The sequence below is a fragment of the Stenella coeruleoalba genome, assembly GCF_951394435.1.
Source record: "Stenella coeruleoalba genome assembly, chromosome: 15".
In the NCBI taxonomy this organism is placed as follows: domain Eukaryota; kingdom Metazoa; phylum Chordata; class Mammalia; order Artiodactyla; family Delphinidae; genus Stenella; species Stenella coeruleoalba.
The window spans coordinates 85,161,103-85,174,631 of record NC_137161.1 but is presented as its reverse complement, the minus strand read 5'-3'; the positions used below and the strand labels follow the sequence as shown (position 1 = coordinate 85,174,631).

At 52.5% G+C, this 13,529-nt stretch overlaps 1 protein-coding gene across 1 annotated transcript in view; it reads left to right on the top strand.

Moving 5' to 3' along the window:
• The window catches only part of SDK1 (sidekick cell adhesion molecule 1), an 816,979-nt gene that overhangs the window by 598,662 nt on the left and 204,788 nt on the right, over positions 1–13,529 (top strand). The window contains exons 9-13 of the mRNA XM_079943718.1: positions 1,344–1,538; positions 4,156–4,272; positions 5,406–5,573; positions 7,504–7,606; positions 10,276–10,452. Of these exons, the coding sequence (XP_079799844.1) occupies positions 1,344–1,538; positions 4,156–4,272; positions 5,406–5,573; positions 7,504–7,606; positions 10,276–10,452 (760 nt within the window). The remainder of the gene's footprint in view (positions 1–1,343; positions 1,539–4,155; positions 4,273–5,405; positions 5,574–7,503; positions 7,607–10,275; positions 10,453–13,529) is intronic.

Sequence of the window (13,529 nt, the reverse complement as noted above, 5' to 3'; positions counted from 1 at the left end):
TTGTCTATTTAGGGAGACTGAGGCATAGCGCCATCTGAGATCCAGAAATAAGCCCAGACGTTCTGCACTTCCCGCAGGGCCAGAACAAACACACTGTGCCCCCCCGAGCCCAGAACTCTTGTCTTGAGGGCCGTGGTCTCGTTCCCTGGACGGGCTCCCTTGTCTACCCTCCCTGGATAACCTGACCCTGCTCAGGTCCAGGAAGAAGGAGAACGGAGCAGTCTTCCCTCAGCTGGTTCCCCGAGGCTCCCGGAAAAGCCAGCAAGAGGAGGAGCCCGGTGTGTCCCATGCAGCGAGGCCGCCAGGAAATAGTGCATCATCGCCTGGTTACCTGCACTGACCACACCCATTTGGGGGACGAGCAACAGAGGTCCTCGTGCTCCCGGGCTAAGGACAGTCCCTTCATCGACAACCTGGGTTCTTCCCCAGTGACCTTGTCCGCTGCATACGCCCCATCCGACCCCAGCCTCAACCTCCTTCCAGGTGGCGAGACCGCGAGCAACTCGTCTCACGGCCTGGAGGCCTAGGTCTGCCCCATAACATCATCAGGATGAGGAAGGGGCACCCAGGAGGGGCAGCTGGGCCCCGAGCCTCAGCGTGGCCCTCGCCCTCTTGGTCGAAGTCTTGGCTGTGATCTCAGCTCACTCCGCTCTTGGGTACAGGGTCGGGGGCCAAGGTGACTTCCTGCAGCCACAGCGTGGACCTCTCGTGTCTCCCCAGCCTGAACCAGATGCGCCTCCTGTGCTTATTCCTTTACCTAATCGATCACTGCCCCGGCACGGCGCGCTAGCGGGTGGTCAGCGATATCCCGCTCCTTAGAGCTGTTGCCAAGCCGGTGCGCGCTGGCACTGGCCTTAGTTGTGACGACGAGCAGCGAGCGGCTCTGTCCGCGCGCGCCATGGGCCGGGCCCCAGGAGGTACTCGTGTACTGACCCAATTAACCTTCACAGCCACCTTTGAGGTCGCTGTGACCCTTGTTCCCTGCGGGGACAAGGCGGGGTTAAGTGTTCTGCCGAGTGGCACAGTCTCCGCCCTGGTGACCCTTCCCGAGCCCGAGAGGCAGAGACAGAGACCTTCCTCCCAGCCCTGCCCGAGGTCAGTCGCGGCCAGAACCATCTGGACAAGAGCACAGGCGTGGGAAGAGCCGGAAGGGTCTGCAGCTGCCCCACACCGCCCCCCTTCGGGCCTCTCCCTCCCCGTCTTCACATACGATGAGAAAAATGACGCCTCACAGGGTGCTGGGAGGGACGACTAGATGAGAAAATGCCCGTTGAAATACTGCCGTTTAGCCCTCACGTAAGGAGTTCTTGAAGCTTAACGATTTTTGTTTCACTTCTGCACAGGGGCCCCTCTTCCCACCCTCCGGTGGTTCAAGGACGCGGTCTCCATCAACAAGCTCCAGAGCCCTCGATACCACGTGCTGTCAAGTGGAGGCCTGCGCGTCCAGAAGCTGCGTCCGGAGGACTCAGGAATCTTCCAGTGCTTCGCCAGTAACGAGGGCGGGGAGGTCCAGACCTACACCTACCTGGACGTCACCAGTGAGTACTACCCCCTGCTGAGCCGGCCTCCCCAGTCCTCGCCCCATGGACATGTCAGAAAACGCCCGTGTCTGTTCAGCCCGAGCACCCCCATCCCGGCGCTCCCCCCGGCCCTCTGGAGCCTTGACCTTCCCAGCCCTTGAACACACCGCTTTGCTGAGACATAGGAACACACTCGCCATTTTTCTGGACAGAACCGGAAAGACGGTTAAGTGAACAGCAGCTCATCCCGAGTCTTTTTCTTTGGATCTTTTTTCCATTTTTTTATATTCATTCTCTATTTTAGTTTTATTGACCAATTATAGTTCTTTTGTGACTTTCTTTTATTGTCCCAGTAACAGAAATACTTTGGCACTCTGAAAAATGAAGTAAAGGTAAAGGTTTTTATTATATTTGCGGGTTTTCTCTTTAATCTCCCATAGTCGCAATGTTGTTCTTCTAAAACGAAGTAGGATTTAGTGATTAGGGAACCCTACCTTTCACGTCTGCCCTTTTGGAAGCAAAATGCTGAGAGCCATCGGAGAAAGCAGACTGGTCAGCGTGTGCGTGGCCAGTGGCTCTCGTCAGCCAGAAGTAGGAAGGGACCGACGCAATCCTGAAATATTCACGCATATGTTTTGGTAAACTAGGGGTCATTTCCTCCAGCCTTGGCCGGGGGTCAAATTTCCCCTCCGTTGTGGAGCATAGGAAACCAGTATCACTTCAAGCAGCAGAGATAATACTGGGGACTTAAGCCAAAAACTGTGTTTTGATCAATTAGAATGATTTCAGCCTGTTTGGAACAGTGGATGTTGTAGGGCAGGGATGGGCAAGCTTTTTCTGTACAAAGCCAGATGGTGCCTGTTTTCGCCTTTGAAGGACGTGGCTTCCGTTGCTGCTCCTCACCTTGCTGTCGTGGCCTGCAGGCAGCGCAGACGGTTCTGAGCAGACGTGGCTGTTCCACAGAACTCCGTTTACGAAAGCAGGGACAGGCTGGATTAGGCCCAGGCTGGTGGTTTGCAGACGCTGCTCTCGGGAGAGACCCAGGGCAGATCACCCGATTTCTCTCAGACTCAGTTTTCTTTTCAAAATGGAACCCACCAGCACAGTTCACAGGGTTCTTAGGAGGATCGGTTTGGAAATTTAAATGAAAGTGCTACTTCACCTGGTTACCGTGACAACTGGAGAGTGAACAAATAAATGTGTGATAATGGTAACGCTGCGTGTCTGTTTTGTAAGTACGGGGTTTGGCAAAAGGGATTTTTTTTAATTAAAGTACTTTTAGTGAAAGAAAAGTAGTGTTTAAAACAATCAATATTTATTCGTTCACTTAACAAACGTTTAGTGAGCACCTGTGTCAGCTACTCTGGGCCCGTGAGGCGCGGGGACAGAGCTGAGAGGATGCTGTGAAGAACAGGTTCTCGTGCTTCCAGGACGGAGGGTCCTGGGGGAGGGGAGAGACGGCCGAGGGCGCTGGGGGCCCTACAGAGGAAGACTAGGCGAGGCCCAGAGCGGCCAGGGAAGCTCGTTAGAGGGCGGGCGCAGGGGGCTGGGTTCTCTGAGATGAGAGGGTTATTACTGGAGCTGAGGCCTGCAGGTGGGGAGGACGCTGCCCTGCAGAGCCTTGGAGAGGTGCGTGCCACGGTGCAGGTGGGAGCTGCAGGGGCCCGACAGATGCGTGGAGGGACAGGCCGGCCCAGGTGTGTGCGGGCACAAAGGGGGCGAGTGGGGCCTCGCGGCTCTGAGGTGGGCACTGGCCGGGCGTCGTCTGAAGCTTTCAGAGGGCCTCCGCACCTGGTGTGGGGGGACAGTGAGGGGACGAGCGGAAGAGACCAGTCGGGGGGCCCCCACGTCATCCAGGGGTTCGCACCAGAGGTGGACGCCCAGCGGGGAGGGAGGGCAGAGGCGGGCGGCTGCCCCAGGGTCCACTGGGCCTGCCCGCTTCTGCCCCGGGGGCATTGGCCCAGGCACCCCAGGGACCCCGACACAGGATTTGGGCACTGCAGGTCACGGCTGGGACTCAGGGGTTCTGGCTTAATCTTTCGCAAAGTAGTGCAGAGTCAGCGGAGTCCTCCCCGAAGCCGGCCCGAGCTGCCGCTGTCTTCCTGGGTCTGACTCAGGGCTGCTGGAAGCTGGAGGCCCGGGCAGTCCCCCGTGAACAGGAAGACCCAACGCTCCCCCCAGGGATTCTTCTCTGAAGCCCTTGGAATCTGGTCGTTTTAACTTTCAGAACGGATCCTAGGAAGTGTCAAAGTGTCATCTTCAGGACGATGTAGGATATTCAGAAACTAGCTTTTTCCTTTTTCTTTACCTAATGAAAGCAGCTTGTTTGATTTATCTAAATAAACATCTCTCTTCTCTTTAACGTCGGTCAAAACAGTTCTTCCTGCTCTTCCCCACTTGTGTGTCCATTACGTCACGAGACCGTATTTCTCTTCAGGCTGTAAACAAAGATGGTGATGCCTGGGAGACGGGTGGTGGAGGGCTGCAGTCTTCCTGAGAGGTTTTCATTTTTCATCGCTCAGTTATCTCTGTGATTAGTTCTGTAAAAGCCCAGGTGGATGACTCCACCAGGCTGGCTTGAGCGTTTCCGAGGGACGACGCACTGAATATTTCACTGTTCACCTCCTCTGCCCAGATGTCGCCCCAGCCTTCACCCAGCTTCCGGCGGACACCACGGTTACTGACGGGACGACGGCCGTCCTGAGCTGTGAGGTGTCCGGGGCTCCCAGGCCGGCCATCGCGTGGAGGAGAGGTAGGCGCTCGCTCCTGCTGCAGGGCGCGGCCGACGCAGCAAGTGAGCCCAGCGGCCCCGCGTTGTGTTGGTCATTCTCACTCATTCGTTCGGTAAAGAGTAAAAATCCATTGACTGAGCACCCACCAGGGGCCGATGCTAGGGGCACGGGGAGAGGTCAGACGCGCAAGACCCCTTAAGCTGTGTGCAGCTCACAGCCCGGAAGAGGAAGCACGTTTCTGTACGCCGTGTGAATGGTGCGGTCCTCCGTCAAGCCCTTCACCGGGTGCCCTGGGCCCGACGGGCTCTGGATTTCAGCCGCAGCTTCCCCTTTGTGAATGCAGGAGTGCTTCCTTGGTAATAGTCACAGTCAAGACTACATCCGCCTTCATTTCTAAGAAAGTTGCTCTAGCACAGGATCGCCTGCGTCCTCCGCAGCTTGACGTGTGTGGCTCTCTTAATCCGACTGTAGTTTCAGCTCCTGTGAGGAGTGGTGTCACATCTTGGGCTCTTTGCAGCTCGTCTGCAGCCCTGTCCACACATTCAGCACACCTGCCACTAAACGAACAGCGCACATAGTCTGTCCTTAACGAACCGCGGCTGAGTTGGGTTCATCCTCATCGATTAACTGGTCATGCTTAGGGGACTGGATCTGGGAGAAACGTCAAAACTTACATCTTTTTTCACTCCCAGAAAACCAGTCGGTGGCTTCCCAGCTCTCAGGTATGACTCGTGCACTGGGGCCGTGGCTTATGAAGATCTGGGAACCTACAGATTAATCAGAAAGAGGGGTTCTTTCATTTTATATATTTTCTTTTGTCTTTCCTGATTTAGAAGGTAATAATGGCTTCATAGAGAAAGTTTTCAAATGCATACACGTATAAAGAAAACTCAGAATCAGTCACCCAAAGGAAACAATCACATACATGGTTCATAACTTGTGTAACCAAATCTGTCAACATTGGACGAGTAGGATGCTCTTGGTTTCTGTTATTCTGATGAACGCTAAAGCGAACTGCTTTGGTTACTTTTGTGCATCACGTTTCCGCTTCCTTCTGATTATTTCCTCACATTATCTTCTTGGGTGCGGCCAGAGCACTACCTTCTCTCGAACGTTGCAGTTCTCACGTTGCTGTTTTGTCTGTCGTCCCCAGGAAACCACATTCTGGCCAGTGGCTCTGTGCGAATTCCCAGGTTCACGCTCCTTGAGTCTGGGGGTCTGCAGATCACCCCTGTCCTAATCCAGGATGCCGGCAACTACACGTGCTGTGCAGCCAACTCCGAGGGCTCCCTGAACGCGTCTGCCACGCTCACCGTGTGGAGTAAGGACCACAGCCCGTGTGCAGCTCTCTGTTAATAATGGTTTAATCGGCGTGTCATCTGTGCTCGGGGATGTCAATATATGCCCTTGGACTCGCTAATCCAATCAAAGGAGAATCATTATTTTTACAACTAATTTGGAGAAATCTGTTGAGTAATTAATTTTTCAGCTTCTGAAAGAATAATTAGAAAATGTCTTCAAAGATTTAATGGGGACGTTTCAGGAGAGAGAAAAGATTAACTTTTTAACCTCAGTAGAGTAGGGATATTACCCCCAAAACTAGCTCAAATAAAAAAAAACCTGATAGGTTGGCTAATCTTATAAGCATCACGTAAGAAAAGTGGACCCAGGTTGAAAATCCCAGAGAAAGCATTTTTTCTATACTGTCGTTATAGCCAACTAAAACATTCCTCGTCTATTAAATGTGGATGTTTCCTCTATGTTAGGAGAGAACTGAAGGATCTTTGTGGTTCCTCCAGCTTTTCTTTCTCTTTATTTTATCTATAACACGGGTTTCTGAAATGCAGAATAAATTGTCTTCCAGAACATAAGGATTGGATTACCAGGTGTTTAGCTTCACTGGCTGATAAACTTTTCTCTCTCTGCTTCATCCATACCTGTATCACTAAAAAATTATTGTTCAAAGAAGCAAGAGACAGTCAGTGCTCACTAATAGGTTTTTGTAAAGCCGTCTATACGAGGAGAGAAATTTTTAACTTGCCTGAGTGACTAACTTGTTAAAATGCCATCCTTGAGGAAAACCTAAACTGGGCTTTGTTTCATGTCTGCTTAGCGTTTCCTCTGATATAGTTGGTCCGCTTCGATAAATGACCCTTTCTCATTTATTAGGTGTTCTAAAAATATCACAAGTTTAAAAGGAATGAATCCAAATCCTCCAATATTGTTAAGCACTGAAAAAGAGCTTTTGTTCCATTTGGTGGTCTATTCTATCAACCACATCTGATTCATCCAGTGTCCCCAAAAATTAACCATAAATTTAAAAGCTTGTGGAAAACTGACGTCTGCATCTCTGTAGGTCCCTCACCGGAAAATTTTGTGGATCTGCTGAGATTCAAAATTATAATAGCCCTAGACTGGTTGGTGCAGTGCTGTGTGGCCTGCAGGGGTCTTCCCAGGCGTCAGCTACTCTGTTCTGTCCCAGCGTGAGTGTAGCAGCACCCCCTTTCATAGACAAGAAAACTAATAAGCTCTGAGGCGTTTCTCTGGATGCCCCCTGGTAAGCCGTCGGGCTGGGCTCTGAACCCAGTCTCATGGCTCCAAGTTCCGTCTCCTTTCCTGGTGCCCGAGCGGCGCCCTCCCGAGAGGTGTGCAGCGTGGGGACACACACCCCAGGGCCGTCTCCAGGGCCTTGGCCCTGGCAGCTGTGGAGTGTCGGGCGGCCGCAGGTCCGGACGATCTTGCAGGCCTGCACCTGGCACCAGGCCCCACTGCTTACTGGCCCCGTGGCATCAGGCAAGACCCTGTACTTGTATCAGTTTTCCTTCCTGATGACTGGGAAAAGGATTATCACAACCCTCACAAGACTGTTGTGAGGACCAAGTGAAACAGCATAAATGAAAGCACTTTGCAAAGTCATGACGTGCTGTGTAGACAGTAGAAATTACCAGAATGTTGACAATCTTGGCAAAGAATCCAGGGTGTAGAACCCGCTCACCGTCTGCATACGATCTTCCTTCTTGTTTCCTTCCGGAGTGTCTGAGGTCCGGGAGTGACCTGAGACGGGCTGGGGGAGGCGGACAGGCTTGCTTTCAATTCCCTGAACGTTTCTGGGTGCTTTCCATGTGCACTGGTTTTGCCGAGCTAAGAGAAAACTAGGAGGTTTTGATGTCAGATGACCAATTCGTCACCCCCTGAGGGAGGAAACGCTCAGGCACGTAATCTTGTCTGAGTCGCGACTTGTGTCTTTCCAGATCGAACGTCCATCGTGAACCCTCCGGAGGACCGCGTGGTGATTAAGGGGACCACGGCCACGCTGCACTGTGGGACCACCCACGACCCCCGCACTTCTCTCCGGTCAGCTCGGTCAATTACAACGTTTGGGGCTCATTAGTATTCTGGGAGCTGGGGAACTGAAGTAGAGATGAGAAGGGAGAATTTCAGAAACTTTGATTCCAGCCACAGATCCCTGATTAGAGCATCTTACAGTCTGGGCTCCATCATTAATCACACAAATCCCATTTTCCACTCCAGCCTTATGTATTATTTACAGTGAGCTATGTTCCACTTCATGACTTCAATACAGCTTTTCATGATTTTTCTGCCAAGGTTAATACACTATCTGTAAAACGTACTTGTCAGAGGCCGATACTTAATGAGAGAAAAATCCAGAGGGATCGAATGGGATTTCAGCAGTGTTTGTGCTGGGGCTGTGCTAGCCTCGAGGGGTTTTCTCTACTCCAAGGATGGCGCCACCGTGTCATGGGGAGAGGGAGTTCCGCATGGAAGAAAGGCACCTGCGGTTATCTAACACACTTAGAGGGAACTGCGGGGAACCAGGGGACCCAGAGGACGTGAAGGGCCAAGAAGTGGGTGGTGACACCTGTCTTTGTTTGACTCAGACGGAGACGGTCGTGATGAAGAACGTGACAGCCCAGGTAGACACGCGGCAGCAGACACAGCCGGCTGTCGGTGGCGAGCTTCTTCCCAAAGGGCTGCCCCTTTCAGAATAGTTTTTAATTTTCAGAACCAGCCTTGAAAATGAATCTAGAAAGAAAGATGCAGTCATCCTAGTATTTTCACTCTGGCCTTAGCCCCAAAGGCATGCAGTTAGCCAAATGATAGAATCAAGATGCCCTCCTTTCTGGAACATTTCACACTGAGCAGAGGGAGGTGGCTGTCGACGTTTACATACGTTACTCACCGGACTCGGAGACTAAGCTGTTTCCTCACTCTTCCTGGGCAGGTGTTTGACAAATCGTGAATTTCCACATCTCTACCTGTCTCTCTGGAGTTTCCCCAGAGCTCAGAAACCAAGTTTGCTTTCGTTACAAGAATGTTGAATGCAAAACGAAGAAACGAAAGCCAACAAGTTAGAGATTACCTGGAGAAATCTAGGATTCTAGGAAGGAATTCATTCGTTTCTAAAGGACTTGGGAGTGTCACCGAACGAAGGACAAATGAGCCAGTTTTCTGCTACCCTAAGGGCACACCAGAAACCCCCCTCAGACCTTTGTGGTTTTCTTGTAACTTCTTTAGTGTGATTAAACAGACAAAATCGGAGCTTCCCTCCTGAGAAGGAAGTAGGCGGCTTCCTCTGGGGCACCCCTTGTCCTGGGTTCCTTTGCCCCAAGGAGCACCTGGCCCTAAGGGACACTGGCCGCCAAATGCTGCTCCCCAAGTGAGCAGCTGATTCACTTCTTTCTGGTGGAGACAATCCTGCTCTGTCTGGGGGTAACTGCAGAGGAGCAGTTTGTAGATGTCTGTGCTCTGTGTGCATTAAGCCTTTAAAGAACGGGGTGCATTCTGGAAATCCAATCCAGGACTTTGGAAAGGAAAGCCAGCACCTTGATCTCATCCAGCCGTGACTAGTGGGGGGCTGGACAGGCTCTTAGTGGAGTCTACATTTGGAAAGAAAAAAGTGCTAAAATGTCATAAGGGATTACAAGAGAAAGAGATGCAGTTTTAAGGACAGTCTGCCAGAATGGTTGGATTTTTTTTAACATTTTTATTTATATTATATTATATTATTTATTTATGGTTGCACCGGCTCTTAGTTGCAGCACGTGTGCTCCTTAGTTGAGGCTGGCAGGCTCATTAGTTGTGGCATGCGAACTCTTAGTTGCGGCATGTGGGATCTAGTTTCCTGATCAGGGATCGAACTCACGTCCCCTGCATTGGAAGGCAGATTCTTAACCACTCTGCGACCACGGAAGTCCCCAGAATGGTTGGATTTTAAGAAAACGTGTACGGGGACACCCTGGGGACCTTGCCCCCTGCCCAGGCTACACTCTTGTCCCCCAGAGACCTTCCTGCAGGAGCGGGAGGTACAGTTGCAGTGGTGACACGGGTGGTCAGGAGCCCTCAGACTCCCCGTCCTGAACCCAAAGACAGACGAATGTCTGCACTTGTCTTTTTGTCCTGTTTTAACTTCAGCATCTATCTTTGTATTGTGACAAGACATCTGGTCACGTTTCCTTTTTTTTTTAAGATGTAATTCACATAGTATTAAATATCACCCTTTTAAGAGCACAATTTGGCGGTTTTTACTGTACTCACAAGGTCATCAGTTGCTTGCTTTTTTTTTTAATAAATTTATTTATTTATGGCTGTGTTGGGTCTTTGTTGCTGTGCACAGGCTTCTCTAGTTGTAGCGAGTGGGAGCTACTCTTCCTTGCGGTGCGCGGGCTTCTCATTGTGGTGGCTTCTCTTGTTGCGGAGCACGGGCTCTATGCACGCGGGCTTCAGTTGTGGCGCGTGGGCTCAGTAGTTGTGGCGCGTGGGCTCAGTAGTTGTGGCTCACGGGCTCTAGAGCGCAGGCTCAGTAGTTGTGGCGCACGGGCTTAGTAGTTGCTCTGCGGCATGTGGGATCTTCCCGGACCAGGGCTCGAACCCGTGCCTCCTGCATTGGCAGGCGGATTCTTGACCACTGCGCCACCAGGGAAGCCCCAGCTGCTTGCTTTTTAACAGACAGGGAAGGATCAGCGACTGGGGTCCTAACTCAGGACTCTCTGCTTGACCCACAGCTACGTGTGGAAGAAGGACAACGTGATCATCACCCCATCTGGCAGCTCCAGGATTGTGGTGGAGAAGGACGGGTCCCTCCTCATTAGCCAGACGTGGTCGGGCGACATTGGAGACTACACCTGTGGAGTCATCTCTGAGGGCGGGAACGACTCCAGGACAGCCCGCCTGGAGGTGATGTGAGTATCGCGGCTGCTCCGTGTTCACAGTGTCAACCCTCCCCCATGTGACCATCATGTAACACGCGTGATGGGTCGCAAGCCAACAGTCAGAGGCCACCGCCTTGGGCCTCAGGCACGTACACTTACAGGGTTGGGGTTTTTTTGGTAACCTTAAAATGATAATATGTTCAGCTTCGGTTTAGATGGTTTAATTACTGGTTTTCCTCCTCATTGATCCCTTTTATCACATTCTCTGCATTGAGCCCATATCGTTGTAGACTGTTTACCACACCGTGTGTAAGTGACAGCAGGTCCACTTTTCCAAGTGATGCCCGTCAGAAGCTTCCGGTCAGTGTCGGGTTGGCCCAGGTCCCAGGAAAGCCAGCGGCCTCTCCGTGAGCCCCGTTCCCTCTCCCTGGGCCTTCCTGGGGGCGGGGGCCGTGGGAGCCCTGGTTGCATCCACCTCTGTGCTCCGAGCTCATCCTCCCACAGCTCCCTCCCCGCACGGGCAGGAAGCTGAAAAGCCTGCTGACCCGGTGTGTTTTTCCGACATGTATTTATCTGCTTTTTAAAACTGTTGCCCCCAAAGATGTTCCCCCAGCCCATACGCACAGAAGTCAAACCCGAAACTAGAGAAGCGGGGCAGGGCTGGCCGGCAGCAGCCCCTCTGGTCGACAGGGGCACGCTGGCCGTCAGGAAGGGCCTGTGAGAGGTCTTTCTCACGGGACTCTGCCCACTGCGATCCAGGAAGGCTTCTATAGGCAAAATTCATTCCCTGAAATAGGCTGTGAACGCTGAGTGCAGGGCCATGTCTCGTTTGCCTTTGAATCTCCAGGCCTGGCCGAGGGAATTAAAAAGGAAAAGGAAAGACGCTTGCTCAGTGCTGCACCCAGGGCCCCCCGTGTTGGCTGCACACAGACCTGAACAAGCAGCTCTCCGCCAGCCTGTGCGTGGGATTTGACGGGTTAATGACGGGCAGCTGCTAGTCCAGAAAGGCCGGCTGTTGGATCTGCGGCACCTGGGAAAGCGCCGTTCTACCTCCAGGCTGGCCTCCCCAGGATGACCTTGTGCTCCGCAGAGGTTAGTCACCTGTTGTGATCAAAGATCACCCAGTTGCCTTTCAGCCCTAGAGGACCAGTGGGGGTCTCCCCACCCTGCCTCTCGCCACTGGACCCGCTGACCCGGGGCTCTTCCTGCCCTCCTGGGCCCCCGGGCCCCCATCCAGGGCACCTCAGCCTCTACTGCCTCCACGGCTTGGCCTGGCTCTTCTGTCACCTCCCCCTGAAGGGTGCGCCCCTCCTCTGGGAATCAGCGCAGGATCCCTTCCTGCCCCCGGGATGCAGGCTGTCTCTCCCGTGCTTCCCAGCACCTGCTCCGCCCTCGTCAGCACCGATCACGCGGGCGACTTCTTCCCTCTTGAAGTAGAAGGGTGGCACGGCTCTGCATTGTGAGTGCCTGGCAGTGTTTGGCATACCGTAGGCGCTCAATAAATACACGTTGGTTGGTTGAATGAATGTGTGTTTGTTGCAGGCCCCCGGCGATCCTCCCAGATCGCCTTCCCTTAGATGCTCATGTGCCCTGGGCTCCCCCCACCGTCGAGAGCTGGACGGCCAACCCTTGCTCAGCTCTGATCGGCAGGCTTTCCTCCTCCATCCATAGCTCACGTGGGGATCTTTTTAAAAATTGTTGATGACGTTGGCATCCATGACCAGTGAATTCACGTAATGCGCTGTGCTATTCCCAATTTTTAAACTACCTTTGAGAACTCTCAGATCATCCATCATTGGTACCACATAAATAAGTGTTAGCATTTCATAAAGACTCTGTCAGCAGAAGCCAAATCGTGTGCTTCCAGTGCAGTGAACTCTTCCTATTCTGCACAACGTTTATGTCCTACTGATTTGCACAGCTCCCCTAGTATTTGCGTATTTGATTTCCTCTAAGTAAAATACATTTTTCAGCCAATGTTGCTGTATCTATGAAATAATAGGCTTTGTGTGATGGTAAAACGCCTCATCTCTAAATATAGAAATACTTGCGGATTCGTGATTCAAACCAATTTAGGTACAGCTGGTTACAGAGCTGATTTGGAAGACGGTGGTTCCTTGTGAATTGTTGGTGTACTAAGCACTCCACTCTTCCAAATCAGAATGAATGGGGAAGGTTGTAGGTAGGAGCGTGGTGTATCTTTACATCCAGTAAGGTCTCAACTCTGAGACATCAGTGATGACGAGAGCAAGAATGACAATCACAGCTCGGGATTGTAGGGTCTTCTGCGCTTCTCGGAGAACTTACAAACCCAGCCCAGTAACATTTTCCTGACTCACTCAGATGACAACAGAATCGCCCGTTGCAGGAGTGACTGAGAGGTACTTGTGGCTAAATAGTGTCCTTCCGAAGGACTTGAAAGCCTGCTTCCCCAGCCTCCCCACTTGAGTTAAAAGCTACTTTGTTAAATGGAGAAATTAGGAGCGTCACAAGTGGGCTTTTCAGAAGCAGGCCGCCTGCTGGCATTTCTCCTGTTGGTTTGCTCGGTAGTTGGTGCCGTGCCAGCCGGGGGCGGGGGAGGGGGAGGGCACCGTGCGGGCAGAAGCCACAGTCCCCGCAGGGTCACCGGCTCTCTGGAGCGAGGCTGGCCTGGAGACCCCTCCCCAGTTCTCCCTGACTGTGTGACTTCGGGCAGGTCACCTCGCACCTCAGTCTCAGTTTTCTCACCTGTAAACTGGGCACGTTGCCACTGACCTTAAAGGGTGGCCGTGAGGTTTGAGTGGACCGCTGTTTGTAAATCCTGGCCGGGAGCCTAGCTTAGGGCAGACAGTCAGTCACAGCTCTTACCGTTCCTCGCCATCTTATAAAAAAAATGTTCCTCTTTTCATCCGCGGCACCCTCCCCGTCACCTGGGGCCAGGAAGTTTCTCTCTTTTATCCTCTGACACACTAGGTGTGTCTGTCTGCTGCGGAGCCAGCCCACCGTGCATGGAACGGCGCCAGGGGCATAGCAGGTGCCCCATCAGTGTCTGAGGAAGCCCTGCTCCACTTACCAGGTTGAAATGGGTTTGGGATTTGGTACCGCCGAGGAGGTACTAATTTCTGAGG